General features: G+C 42.4%; 1 protein-coding gene across 1 annotated transcript in view; it reads left to right on the top strand.

Moving 5' to 3' along the window:
• Positions 1 to 15388, top strand: part of grik2 (glutamate receptor, ionotropic, kainate 2) — a 142101-nt gene that overhangs the window by 108544 nt on the left and 18169 nt on the right. Inside the window, 2 exon segments of the mRNA XM_049027148.1 lie at positions 3943 to 4061; positions 7648 to 7865. Coding sequence (XP_048883105.1) covers positions 3943 to 4061; positions 7648 to 7865 — 337 coding nt within the window.

Genomic DNA, 15388 nt, shown 5'->3' with positions numbered 1-15388 from the left:
CCTGTGAAAATGACATTGTGAGGAATGCTTCCTCGCTGGCACTGTGTGTGGTGAGCATTCCTGCCCGTTTTTCTCAACATGGGCCAAGTACACTAGCACACTGAATAGGTACATTAGCATTCCAGTAAAAGTGAGAATAACAGCTCCATTATCATATCTCACAGAAAGGTATTTCACCGGTTTGAGATGTTTCGCATGTTTTACTGCACTTTACATTACAAATGGCTGCACAGTCCCATGATGCTTTGCAGCAGATGTTTCTTCCCTCCCATATCTGTCTGGTTTACCCCCTGGTGGATGGATTTTTCTACCTCCCCTCGCAGTCATACCTCAGCCAGATGAAGGCATTGGCTCCCAAAATATCCACATGGTTTTTTAGCATCTGAATAACATGTTGAAGTTTGTGCCCACTGCATAATTGGCAGTAGGGTGAGCTCCCCTTTCCCTGTTCCTGGACAGGGTAACTCAGCCCCGTCTGATGCCAGTCTCCGCTGTCCCCATCCTCACCTCATTCTCAACTTTTTCAAAGTTCTAGCCTAAATTTTTGAGGGAAGTCTTTCATTAACAATGCATAAACGTCCCATATCTTTTTTTTTCCAAGGATCTAGGTTCAAAACAAACAAACAGATGAAAGTGCCCCAAGTATGTGATGCCGTTTATTTACGGCAATTATGTTTCAGGATTATGGAGAATCTGGAACACATTCCACCATCACAGCCCATGATCTCTAACTGAATGAACAGGTTAAAGATGGAGGTCTGAGCATCAGAAACCTGTAATGGGTAACTGTAGAAAACAGGAAAAGCAGGGAAAAAAGTTCCTTACCAAACCATGGAGTGTGACTTGCTGTGGCATGAAGAAGGGGTTTAATGAATTATACAATTATTATTTTCAGGAAAGTTCCCTAAAGAGATAAACCACAACTGTATATATATCCCTTTGGCCGCTATTCTAAATGTTAGCAGTTCCATAATGCATGGGAAATCAGACCCACTGAACAGTCCAACATTTACATTTCATCTGTATCAATTAGATTTCTGTGTCTCCATGTTCTCTGTTGCCTCCAGATGGTTCCTGAATACTGTTTACTCTTTATCCACACTGCTTAACCCCCCCCCCCCCCCCACCTATGGCCTGGTTGTTATGGTCCCACTCTATTCACTGACATGCAGTCTACCTACTACATCTGCTTACAGCATCTTGATTTCCTACCCCCCGATTCCACCCCTCACTACGCTGCTTAGCCTTCTACTCTGCGGCCAAGAGACTTACATCACTAAATAGCCTTGATTCAGATTCTTGGAACAATGTTCGGTCTTCTTAACAAGAGGTCGGCGGTTAATATTCACCTTGTTTGCTATAATAGGTAATAGATTTTTGTTCGATTCATTATTGCCCCCTGGAAAACTGTGATCAGTACTAATCCTCGGTAGCTAGGAGCTGCACTGGCAGATTTCTCACCCAGAATGGTAAGGAGGCTTATAAACCAGAGCCACTGTCTCCCCTACCCCCCCACCCCGTATCTCATGTGCCCGTAATCTCACACCACATGTTATGAAAGTGATAGCTAAGCAGCACCAGGCAATTTCACGCACATATCTTACCAACGCCAGCCTTTCAGCGTCTTGGTGGTCTAACTGTTATCAGGTGATCAAGGACTTGATTTTGATTGGCAGGTGCAAGTTCTCCTGTAGACTTGCATTTTATTTAGCAAACTCTTTTCTCCTGAGCAACATGCATTATTGAGAAAGCAGAGAGCAATTGGGGTTAATAGCCTTGTTCAACGGCCCCACCGCGAATCACTCTGTCGACCCTGGGATTTAAACACAGTTTTCATGCCAGTGTCCTAACCCACTCAGCCACACACTGCCCCTTCAGGCCAATGACGGTACAGCCAGCATGCCGTTAAGCTTTCTGCATTAACTGGGCAGGCATGTTTTTAGAGTATCCCTGTAGAAATAAACAAACTCTGCCAAATCGGTTCTAATACAAAATCCCATAGTCCCACAATCCTTTTCTAATACTCAAAGTCCTTTGAATCAGTACATCAACATCAGCAGTGTCCTGCTTTTGACCGTCTCCCTCGCAGTTTCCTGGTCCTAATGCGGCTGTGCTTTCACCAAGCATCCCTCTATGCCGCAGCAGTTCTCACTATTCATCATTTTGGCACTTTGTCATCACCTCGCTTCTTACTGCTCTTCTTCCCTTTGCTGCTTGATTGTCCACTAACTGCAGAACTAAGCAACTGCTAAGTAACTTTAAACACATGAGAGCCTCTCATTGCTGACATTACACACTGCTCATGGTCTTGCTGCTTCTCATGTGATGGGCTATTAATCTAAGATGTAGTCCGCCCTATATCCTATGTCCATGTCCTCGGACACCCACAGACAGTCCAGGTTTTTTCTCCCTCCCAGCTCCGGAGCAAAAATATCTGACTGGGAGATCAGAGGAAGCAAAATCATGGACCGACTGTGGGTCCCCAAGGACCAGATTGGGAGACACTGCCCAACGTATCTGGAGTTCTGCAGCAGCTTACTTAATTGGATTATTTCAAAAGAATATGGAGGCATATCAAGAAAGACAGAACCGTAATGTAGCAATAAATATGAGCAATTTGAGCTTTGCTGTTTTTGGTAAACCAGACCAGGCAAGCTCATACAAGGCAGAGAATTTCCCTCATCCTGACTGGGCACTATGATCTCATTTAACGCTACATCCTTTATGTTGCTAGACCAGGTTGAGGAGAGCAGTCTTGCCTGTGCATCCACTTGTTTTTTTGTCTCATGCACATTTAATCAGCTTTCTGTGCAATGTCTTGGGTGATAAATCAGGCATTTATGGGGGTCAGACTTTAAATGAAACACTGATTGGTACCACAGATTGGCAAACAAACCAGCCAGCAGGTTGACACAAACCGATTCAAGCGAGAGAACGGTGACCATATCTTCCTGATTTCTGAAAGCCTGCCGATTGTTCACGTCATAATAGATTTAAGTTACTCCTATATTTTAGGGCTATGGGTTTTTGCCAGTGTAATGTGAAAAAGTAGGCATTTGTGGACCTAATGTCTAAAGACCACTTCATCATCATTTGATTATTCGTCGCTTCTCATTGTGACTAGCTTAACTTTAACCGTTTTCTGATCTTAGCACTTCAGAGTAAAGAAATCAGGTCGTGATACTTAATTGTAGCCCAATCAACCTTTACTAATGTAATGTCACTTTTACTTAACATAAATAAATGGAAATCTCTTTGCCTGTGAAGTGTGTGTGTAGGGAGTGGGTGTGCAATATCATGTTGGGATGATGAGAACGGAGTGTTTGATCTCATGAATTTTAATAAGTTTGAAAGATTATCATGATTGCTTTTTCCAAAGTGACAAAGAAGTTATTGAGATTTCATTGATTAAATTGCAGAATTATTTTCTTTTAATATGAATATTCCAGAATGTACTTTTCACTTGGCTAGACAGCTGCCTGAAATTAGAAAAAAAGAAAATGAGTTTAATTAACTTTAGATTTTTCAAGCAATAACGGTTGTTTATAATGTAACCCTTCACAATGGAGTTGTCACATATATTTTATGTTTTATCTAAACAAAGATATTAACATCTAACTAATGCTAAGTGCTGTATGTAAATGTTACCAAGTGTCCATTATATATGTTTCTTTTCCTTTAGATTTGCGTTTTATTGTATTGAACAGCGTAAAATGACTTGCATCTCTAATACTATCTGTATGCATTGAGAATTGTTACTTTTTATGATGATAACTATGTATTCTATTCTATAAATTTGCATTGTGATTGTTTCCTTAATCGGTGTTTAACATCTGTCTCTCCCGCTATCTCTACAGGTGAACCGAGCTTTATTTACAAGAAAGAATTCCAACGTCCATTCTTGTGCTAAAACTGTGTGTTCTTCTCTGTCAATTGCCACAGGTTTAGTCCCTATGAGTGGTATAACCCTCATCCCTGCAACCCAGACTCTGACGTGGTGGAAAACAATTTCACGTTGCTAAATAGTTTCTGGTTCGGAGTTGGAGCTCTCATGCAGCAAGGTAGACGCCTCTGCCTGCTCCCCTTTGTGGCTCACGTCCCACTCTTTGCTGGGGGTCAATCTGCACTTATCAGGCCCAAACTGATGCATGGGTGCCTCTGTGCATGTAGCTAGATGCAGAACTTGATTGCAAAGATAAAGAAGCAGGGTTGGGCCAAGAGAAGGCTTTGGGGCGGCTAAGGAGCTTGTTCCCGGGAAATGGGTGATGTGTGTGTGGTGCAGACCTAACCGACAAGCAGGGAGAAACCAGCCTCACTCACCCAGCCATGCATGACACCTTCATTCACTCCTACTCACCCTCACAGATCCTCAGATTGGGTAAGTGTCATCCACATCAGACAGAGAGAGGAACAATGTCTGTCTGTTTAGCCTAGCCCTCTCATTTTCGGTTTCCTCCTGTAACCTGTCACCATATCTTCTCAACTAGTCTTCCGCCCCCAGAGTTCAGAAAAAGAAACTATGTATGGCATCGGTGAAACGGAGCAATTTCATTCAAAGCTAATGCGTTTTCCGACCTGCATGCCAATGAGATATGTTGCATTGTAAGCGCAGCGCCAGTCAGTACAGTCATGTTGTTGGCTGATGCAACATATCGGAGGCTGAGGATGACAAGTGTGCAAGGCAGCATGGTTTCTGTTGAGCCTGCTCTGAAAGCGAATGTAGCGTACAGACAGGAGGCTTCCAGACATCTGCTGGGAGCTGAACTTTTACTGATGCATTTTGGCGTATTTGAAGTCCAGCAGAATGTGGCTGGCAGTTATTCCATGGCCCATTCTTGCATGCACAACAAACATGACGCATGGTAAAATTATTTTGTCATGCAGAATTTAAGAATGATGATGAATATAATATGAAGGGCTAAGACCAGACTAGATTTTAAGCCTGTCATGGAATTGCAGTAAATAACTCCGAACAGAAGTGCAATCTAATGGGATTGTCCAATGTCCCCTCACTCATATGCGGTGACTAGAGAATTAATATTTTAGCCATTATCTTCATTGTGAAGATAGTTGTTAATCCAGAACATACTCTAGTCACATGTTTTTTGTTAGTTTTTTTTGTAAATACACCATACCATTGTAATAAAATTCCATACACTTCTGAACATTTATGGGACGTTCTTATGGATGGATGGTTTATCTTTTTGTTCTTGTTCATTTGATCTTTTTACTTGTGACCTGCTCATGGTGGTCTAGATATACTTAGGATACTCCGGTGACGCAGTACAGATGCAAATCCACTTGAAGTGATGTTGAGAAGATCTGGAGATGGACCTGGGGGAGAGAGGGAGGGCAGGATGAAAAAATTCAGACACTGTTCCCCCCCACAGCATGATGCCCCTTCTTGCAAACACACACGGCTGCTGTGGACTACAGTGTAGAGAGGCTCCCGTGTTCATGGCTTGCTAGCCCCCAGAAAACTGTGGGATGTGGTGTTTTGGACATGACGTTACCTTGGGTACATGACAGTCAGCCCCAACCAGGTTCTGTTGTGATGCACCTGGCCTAATGCGGGCCAGCTTGGGGCATTCAAGCACATGGGGTAAGGCGTGAGCTGGGATTTATGGATCTTCCACCATTTCTCCTTCCCTGGTTTTGCTCCTTAGTTATTTTTTTTTTGTTCTTTGTTTTCATTTTTTGTTCTTTGTTGTTTTTTCCTGTCTTGTTTCAAAGGGCAGTGCAGACTGCTGGTTATGATGGGTAATCATGTTCCTGGTTGAATCATGTCTAACTGCCTGGCTTGACCAGGTAGCAGGCACGTCTCTCTCTTCCTTTACAGCTCTCTAGGCAGATGTCTGAAGGTGGAGGTGGCTGTCATGTCCAGGCTCGTTTCTAGAGTGACAGGTTTTAGACCAAACTGTGAGAAAGTCATAACAAGGGTGCTGAAGGGATGTTTGAAAATTAAATAAAAAAAAAAACTCTATGGTCACTTCAAAGAGCAAAGATCTTTCCCACAGTCCTTTTGCCTGAATTTGCCAGATTACAACTTAAAAGAGCTTTAGATTGCTTGAGAAAAATAATATTAACTTGGTGCTGTCCTTCCATGGACCGTTCTTCATCTTCTGGCCTCACTCCATCAATTCCAGTGTGACCTTTGACTTGCCCCACTCATATCTTTCATGAGGCTTGCTTGAAATTACAAATACTTCTGATGACCTGGAGACCTACGGTTAGGGAGGCTTTATGTAAAGAAGCAAAGCCTTGCTCATTTTTAGTAAATCCAGCTTTTAAACATGTTTTAAAGCAATTTTAAAACAATATAATTATTATTGTTGCTGTGGTTGTTGTTTCTAAACGAAGTGCAATTAAGGTGCTTATAAACGATGACGTCCATCACATTTTTCCTGCTGATTGTTCAGGTGGCGCCTTCCCCATGTGCACTGCCGTGTAACGAATGGACCCTTCCTGTGTTATTGAACTGTTTATCTGGAAAAAAAAAAGCAGTATTGATTCATGGGCAATCAACTTCAGCCAGAAACGCGGAGCTGAAATGAGTGTGAATTGGGACTGTGGGACTACTATATATAAAAGTATTCTTTGCTGTTTTGTTTCAATTTCTATTTTAAATCTTCATTCAAGACTAGCAAGGACTCAAATTTTTGTGAATCCTGGAAAACTAGAGAGAAGCTTGGAAAGAATCAAATATTAATCTGACAAATAAGTGAAAAGAATCTAAAAGTTACTTTTAATTTTATTAGATAGTTACATACAGGTAGAGCCACTGTTTAATCAAATCTGGCTGCAATATTTCAGATGTCAACATATTAAAAAATATTACAGGAAAATGTTACTATAAAGGATAATTCAAATGCATAGAACAATGGGGGTTAAGATTGTCTGTATGATTAAGCAACGGAAGCTGCCTGATGCTGTCTGAAATTAATTTAACAGACGTATACATGATTCAGCCATCTCCACCTCTGTACTGCCTTGCGCCATTTTAAAGTTAAGAAAATGCCTTCTGCAGTTACCTGAAATCACCAGCTTATGAACACCGTCAGCATCATTATCCAGCTGAAGATTTTTCAAAGCAAATAAGACTCTCTCAACATAGCAGAGTCACACTTAGATACCTGGTGTGATTTGAAAACACACTTAGTAACCGTTTGGGTAGGACTCCCAGAGTTTCATGTTCCAGAATGAGTCCAGAAACTCTCACCGTCAGAGACATACCACGGGGGAGTGCTTGCTCTGTGAAGTCTGCTTGTAATATGAATTTTAAAGGAGGTAGATGACTCATAAACACCTGTCAGTTTAAAATTAATCTACGAGATGAAAATATTGGGCTTCTCCTACCTCGTTTGTGATGAACTGCAGCGTAGAATCTGAGCCTATGTGTTAACTTGTTTGTGTGGTAATATTACAATGCCGTTAATTGTGTGTGTTGAAGCTAGTAAACGCAGATATCCATATTCAAACCACCCAACATCTAGTCTGGTCTGTGTCACTAAAGCAAGGCCCGGCCAGGCCTCCCCTCCTGGAGATATCCTGGGTGTGGTCTGGGTGGGAAACCCTGTCTTGTTCTGAGTGACCCACAGCCAGAGCAAATTGGGTTGATGTCTCTCTCTGCTCCCCCCTCCTTGCCAGGTTCAGAGCTGATGCCCAAAGCCCTCTCCACCAGGATAGTGGGGGGCATCTGGTGGTTTTTCACTCTCATCATCATTTCTTCCTACACCGCTAACCTCGCAGCCTTCCTCACCGTGGAGCGCATGGAGTCGCCCATCGACTCCGCCGACGACCTCGCCAAGCAGACCAAGATCGAGTATGGTGTGGTGGAAGATGGCTCCACCATGACCTTCTTTAAGGTGGGCCGCTGCCATTTGTAATCCGTAGTGATTATTTTCCATTGTGATAAAAAAAAAAAAAAACATCTTGGTGTGAAAGACCATTTTCCTGTGACCAGTTTCTCACTAAATAATAAAGCTGATTTTGAGCACAGTTATCTTTATGGTGTAACGATACAGTATTATTATTGTTATTGCAGAGTTCACAGTCAATGAGACAGAGATTTCTCTGTTGCTCTGATGGGGGCATTTAGTGTAGCACTTCCTGATTTTTTTTTGCCAAGTTCAGTATATCCCTGGGTCAACAAGGGAGGGGCTTGCGTTTTGCTTCAATAACCAATCACAGTCTTCATTGTATGACATCACCGCATTCATTAAAACCAGCGTTTTGTGTTAAGTGGCAAGGTGCACAGATCTTCCTGCCTTATTCTGTATGCCTTTTGTTTAGGGACATGTCATAGATACAAAACATAGGAATATTCTTACCTGCAAAGGCTTCAGAGAGCAATGTAAGGGTGCGTCTTTATTTCATGATGATAATAACAACAACAACAATAATAATAATAATAATAATAGTAACAAGGTTTGAACCACTATCTTTCCACAGGCAGAGACGCTTAGCCCCCTGAGATACACCCCCCCTCCCCCCCCGTGCTGGGTGACTGGATGGCTGGAAGCCTTGAGTTAGGAAATGAAAAAAAAAACGGACCAGTGTTATGATGTCATATGTTGAAGACTGTGATTGGTTAAAGAAGCAAAATGCAAGCCCCTCCCTTGTTGATCCAGGCACATGAACTCTGCAAAATCAGGATGTCCTTTAGTATATGTTAGCATATGTCAAAGAGCTTGTAATTGTCCCTTGTGTATACTTACTCAGCAATAAAAGCTTAAAATCATTCTGTATGTATGACACATTGTAAGCATAACGCACTGGATGTCCTTCAATGTAACTGATTGGTGGTATAAGAAGATATTGTTGGTGAGCCTTTGGACTTTGACATCCTGTGGCAACATAGGCCTATAATTTACTGTCTTTGATCCTGAACATTGTTTGCTTGCTGGTTTCTTCAGTGTTGCAATCCAATATTAAATATCAAAAGTCCAGTGTACAGTAGTTCACCCGTATCCATGGGTGTTACATTCCAAGATCTGCTGTAGATACAGTAGCTGAAACTGCGGATAATAGCAAACAATCCACGGACCCCATATATAAAGGATGAAGGAACAATTAAAAAACATAGGCTACTGTTACAATAGTTTTCATTGTAAAATGTGTATGTTGTACCTGTACATAACCTGTAATGGGAACATTTTATTTGAACATTATATTGTGGGCGGGGCGGCATGGTGGTGCAGTGATTAGCACTGTTGCCTCACACCTCTGGGACCCGGGTTCGAGTCTCCACCTGGGTCACATGTGTGTGGAGTTTGCATGTTCTCCCCATGTCGTCGTGGGGTTTCCTCCAGGTACTCTGGTTTCCCTCCACAGTCCAAAAACATGCTGAGGCTAATTGGACTTGCTAAATTGCCCGTAGGTGTGCATGTGTGTGTGAATGGTGTGTGTGTGAATGATGTGTGAGTGTGCCCTACGATGGGCTGGCCTCCCATCCTGGGTTATTCCCTGCCTCGTGCCCATTGCTTCCGGGATAGGCTCCGGACCCCCCGCGACCCAGTAAGATAAGCGGTTTGGAAGATGGATGGATGGATGTATTGCGGGCACTCACTGACTTAAAGCCTGTCCTCGCTTGGCATGCAGTTTGAAACATATCAAATATTTCAGGAATGTTTTTTAATAAGTGGGTGCTACTATACAGCTTATACAGTAGCATAAAGCAGTCACCTTAGGACCACTAAGATAGGATAGCCAAACTTAATATATTATATACTTATATTTGACAAAAAAGTCTCTGTTTTGGGCTTTGTGGGTCCCTCCTTCATCATCCAGACACAATCACCATGGCAATCACAATTGTATATTTATGCATGAGAATTGTTTGGCATTTAGGTGGAAGTCAGTTGCATTGACACTGGGGACAATAGTGGGTGGGACAGGTCATATGCAGCAGAGCTTCTGCTGTTTCACAGAGGACTTAATGGATCCATTGCACTCTCTTCTGGGCGCCTAATGTGACATTTGCCTATTTATAACTATGGCTGTAATCCGGTGTGCTGTAGACTCACATTCCTGGAGAGCTGTGAGGCTGGGGCCCTGATTGCTACAATGTGTGATTTCCCAGATGTATGGATTGGTGAGACTGTTAGCCGGATAGTTGGCTTACTGACTGGGGCTTTGATTCCTGCTCCTTCTGTGTGTGTTGAGTTCTCCTCATGTTCCAGTGAGGTTTCTCTGGATACATCTTTCTCCTCCCATAGTCCAAAAAAGTGATGTTAGGGTAATTGCTGTTAAGGGTAATCACCCTTATTTCAAGAGAGTGTACCTTGGATTGAACTGGAGTCCCATTCAGCATGTCCCTGTCTCGTTCCTTCTGCTTACTGTGATAGGATCAAAGCACGTTATGATCTTTTGTTGGACAAGTGCTTATAGATGAATGCTCTGAGCATAGAAGTTGCCCTGATCAACCTTGTTAAAGAAGCTAAAAAAATCAATATTTCAGTATGATTCCTGCCACAAGTGATGCCACCAGTATTGGTTTTGAGTGTACAAGACCATGTCGGTCCCTGAACAACAAGGCTGAAGAGGATTTTACATGCGGTTGTTATAGTCCACTTAGCTGAGATTTCTCCATAAACCTCTCAATCAAGCTTTGCAGTGATTTGCTCGTCACCACGTTTGAGACACAGGACAGCTGTAATCTATATCTGAATCTACGCAGGGCCTTTACAGCATACAGCAGCCATCTGTTCCCAAACCTTCCTGCTTTGCAATGAGCTTTGGCACTGAATTGTGGGACGCTATGTTATTTGGATTTAATAGTAATCAGCAGGTTAGTTGTTTTCTTTGTAAACGAGGCAGAAATGCCTAAACATTTTTGGTGCTGTTAATCAAACTGAGAAAAGGATTCCTTCTGATTTGCTGCACCCTCATTAGTCATCTCGCACTTTCACTTTTTACCCATTGACAGCTTGTGCGGAAACAAACATAGTTCCATTAATTACACATCGGTATGAAGTCTTTAAGATTACAAAATGGGTAGCACTCCCTGGATTGGCTCACTGTTCATTTTCACGATTTCAAAGAAAAAAAAAAAAGATACAAATCCTGCCATTTATGCAATTATTTACACAGATTTATTCTGGAAAAATAAATGTATAATGATGGGTAATTATGTGAATGGCAGCTTGGGAGAGTCTGGGAATCAGTTTAGAACATGAGTATTTTTTATGTTCTACCGAGGAAGCATCCCTGCAGACTTTGAACACCAACACTGAATTATTTATTAACTGCAGTCACTTCATCTCACTTATCTAATAAAATCACATCTTATTAGGGGCCTGAGAGTGCTGCTGTGTGCTGCCGCCGCTGCTGTGAGCAGAGACGAGGCCGAGCCGCCTCACGCAGCCACTCTGAATGCCGCCCGCTCCAGGAAGGCCACGCCCACCATGATATTTTTGTTGTGTTTTATTTTTTGTTAAGCAGCCTGCCGTATTGAGTGTAAGTGGGATATGTAGAGCGTTTTGACACACAGCAGTGAGGGAGGGAGAGGGAGGAGAGGAAACTGGTGGAAGATGGGATGTGGGGGGGGGGAGATTTATGCTAAGCACTGTCTTGCCCCCAGGCCTGCTCAAGTTCCCATCACTCGCAGCCTCTCTGCAACGGCTGCCCCCCTCCTGTAATGAAGCTCCTTCTTCCCCACGCTTGGCAGATAGCAGATTCCCCTGGGCAGATAATCACCAAACCACTGTTATCCTGGTTACAGGCAATAACAATCAATGGTTATTCCATTCCCCCCCCCCCCCCAGTTCGGTTTGCAATATTAATATGGGGCTATTATAAGTAAGGAAAATGGAGGCTGGAACGAAAGCTGCAAATAGGGTAGTGGTGACAGCGTGCGAAGGCCGCTGGCTTTTGAAATTCTAGGCCTGGCATCACCTCTGACCTTCGGTTGAACAGAGCTTGTCACTTTGAAATTCCGCTCGACCTATCAGAATTGATGGCAAGGGCAAAGCATGCCCCATCGCCCTGACAACCACATGAATCTCATCATGGTGCATGTTGGCTGAATTTGAAAGGCAGTCATGCTTCTGATCTATGTATTTTAACACACGGAAGCACCCATGGAGTCAGGCAAACACATATGGCCGATATTCCATTAAGTGGGAGATTGATTTGGCTGTATTTTAAATATATTCCTTTTAATGTGATTTTTGTTTAGATCTTTTGGGGATAAAATTCACTGCTGGGTATGTTTTTAACGGACCTGTTTGTGTCTGTGACTGAATGTTGGTGGCAGTAGTCAGTATACTAGAACAATACTAGTGTTTGGATGGCAAAGGAAAATATATTTTTTTAATGATTCTTTTATTATAAGAAATAAGATTAACTCCGTAATAACTTCAATGCTAAAAATTTTATGTTGACAGAGATCACTGATTACCTACAGTGTAGATGCTTCAGCAACATATTAACCATTTGAATCATTTCCACACCAAAACTGTATAACATGCCGATTTTATATTTGACCCCATGAATACTGTACCTGGCTGCAGGTTTTTTGGACGGCAAAACATGAAGAAAAATTACCTGATAGCAGAAAGTCGACAGGTTCTAAAAGCTATATTCATTTTTTAATAGATTTGTTTTTTTGTCATTTTAAAATCTGTTCTAGCTTTTTGTTTTATCATCAAAAATGCTCTTATCAAACACAAAAGCTAGGCTGGCAGTCTGACTTTTCCTACTGATGGTTTTTTTCCACTTTATGTTTTCATACGTGTCAACATCAAAACAATCTGCTGAGCAAAGCACATCCTCTTTTCTGCCTTTTTTCTCCTGTCACCCTTCAGCCAATTCTTTTCTTCTGTTCACTATTTTAAAACAACCACAACCGTATGCTTTTTTGCAAAAGGCATCTTTGCTCTGCACCCTGTCCCAGCTCAGGTCGGGACCGAGTCTTGCCAGACAGGAACCTGGCATCATTGACTGGGTACCGTCTCTGTGCTATTCTGTCTGTAACAGGAATGGCTAAATGATCCCCCCCCCCACATTTGGGCACCGACCCCTAGACAAGTCTATATGGGTCCACCCTTGATTAGATGCCTGCCTGCCTTTATTATGTTGTGGGACGCGCACACACAGACACACACACACACACAGGGTGGACATGTGACTCATTCTCCAGCTGGTCTCTATGTCACTGTGTTTTTATTAGTACTTATTCATATTTTGTTACTCTTCTTAATCCGTAATGCTTAGCACATGGTGTAGTGGCCAGCAAAATATTTTAATTTGGAGTCTTGTCTGAGCTCTCTCCATGCTAACGGAAAATGCTAAGGAATATTTCAGAGTGAATTCGGAATCAGAACTCAGAAGTAGCTTTTTAAAGCAGATATAATAACTGAGTGAAAACTAATTAGCTTCCATCTCTCCGTTTACTGCTTATCCAGTAGAGGGTGATCCTAGAGCCTCTTCCTGCAAGTTTAGAACATGAGGTAGGGCACAGCCTGGACAGTATGCCAGTCTATTACAGGTTGCAGGGCTGGGGAACACTCTGGAGAGGATGCCAGTCCATCACAGGGCACAGGGCAGGGGACATCCTGGACAGGATGCCAGTCCATCACAGGGCACAGGGCAGGGGACATCCTGGACAGGATGCCAGTCCATCACAGGGCAGGGGACACCCTGGACAGGATGCCAGTCCATCACAGGGCACAGGGCAGGGGACATCCTGGACAGGATGCCAGTCCATCACAGGGCAGGGGACACCCTGGACAGGATGCCAGTCCATCACAGGGCAGGGGACACCCTGGACAGGATGCCAGTCCATCACAGGGCAGGGGACACCCTGGACAGGATGCCAGTCCATCACAGGGCTCACACTCACAAACTGTATGCAATTTATAGACGCCATTTGATCCGATTGCATGTTTTTGGAAAGTGAGCATAAATCCGTGCCAACCAGCAGCCACACAGACTTCCCACACTGAGCCTGGAGTAGTAAATAAAAAACCCCAACCCCAGAGGTGTGAGGCTGTGGGGCTCCCTACTGTATCACCTGCTCACCAAAATGTACAGGTACAAAAACAAGCCAAAGCCCACATCTTACTAGCTATCACTTTAGAAAAACAGAAATACAAGTGAGTGGTTTAATAGAGAAATGTTACTGTTACTCGAGAGCAGTGTAATGGCTGCAGTCCAGATGCTTTATTAGACTTGTATTCTGATAAAGAACGTCTGGTAGGCAGTCATGACCCAATATACACAGTTTCAATGGTCCACATGGGAGTTGGGGACCATGCCATTTATTTATTTTTTTGTCGTTAAACATTTTATCTTTAGCCATCAATCAGGCCCATGTGTCAGTGCAGACATGTGGACACTGTGGTTTAATGTCAAGGAATTCCTGGTCATGTTTGTTTGCTTAACTCAGGGACATTTGCTCTTTGTCACCAGGTGACAGTTTAGTGTTTGAGTCTGTGATGTATCACAAGTCCTATCTGTCAAGTTTAAGACACAGGACTTGTATGAAAAAATCCCTTTTATTTTTGAATATATTCTAATTTCTGCACAAGCTCCTGATTTCTTTGATTGTTGTTCTTTGAAAATATGCAAAACACTTTTCAAATCAAGATGTCCTGACGGGTCTGACAATGTGAGACAGCAAGGCCTTCTGGGGGATTATTTAATCACTGTATACACATACGCACACACACACACTGGATTTGTAATTATATCTTTGTGGGGATTTTGCATTTGTTTCTATGGGGAAAACGCTAATCCCAACATGATGACCATAACCCCTACCCAGCCCTAACTTTAACCATTAGTAACCAAACAAAATATGAGTTTTTGGCATTTTTACTTTTCTGATTGCATTCAAAGATCTTTGTTGGGATCTGAAAAATGGTCCCCATAACATCAAAATAACAGGTTTTTATTGCATCGTGGGGAACATTTAGTCCCCACAATGTAATGTACACATAATCCACACGCAGACACACACACATAGAGAAACATAAATACGTCTGCAAACACAAACATTAAAAAGTAATACATTTACATAGATACGCAGATATTAAACTGAAAATGCAAATATAAAATCTATAAAAATATTAAATCCCCCTCATTGAAAATCAGACTTGTGATGTGTTGAGACTTTAAATCCTGAAAGTAAACAAACAAACACACGATGCAGTATGTTTCCTGAGTGAGTGCTGCCTTAATTGATTGGTGATTTATTTTCCCTTTTAATTAAGTATTTTACAAGTCCTTTGGTATGCAGTTTGCCAAGTAACAGCATTGATTCCTCAATGGGGCCACTTATTCAATTTACATTTGGTTTATTTGATTAGGCAATTCATCTTCTCCAGAATATAATAGTGCTGTAGTACATAAATACATGCTGAGTTGGATGAGCGTCTGTGTGTCA

This window comes from Brienomyrus brachyistius, chromosome 9 (genome assembly GCF_023856365.1).
Source record: "Brienomyrus brachyistius isolate T26 chromosome 9, BBRACH_0.4, whole genome shotgun sequence".
NCBI lineage: Eukaryota > Metazoa > Chordata > Actinopteri > Osteoglossiformes > Mormyridae > Brienomyrus > Brienomyrus brachyistius.
Note: the sequence above shows the minus strand (reverse complement) of the source record. Positions and strands in the feature narration are given on the sequence as shown.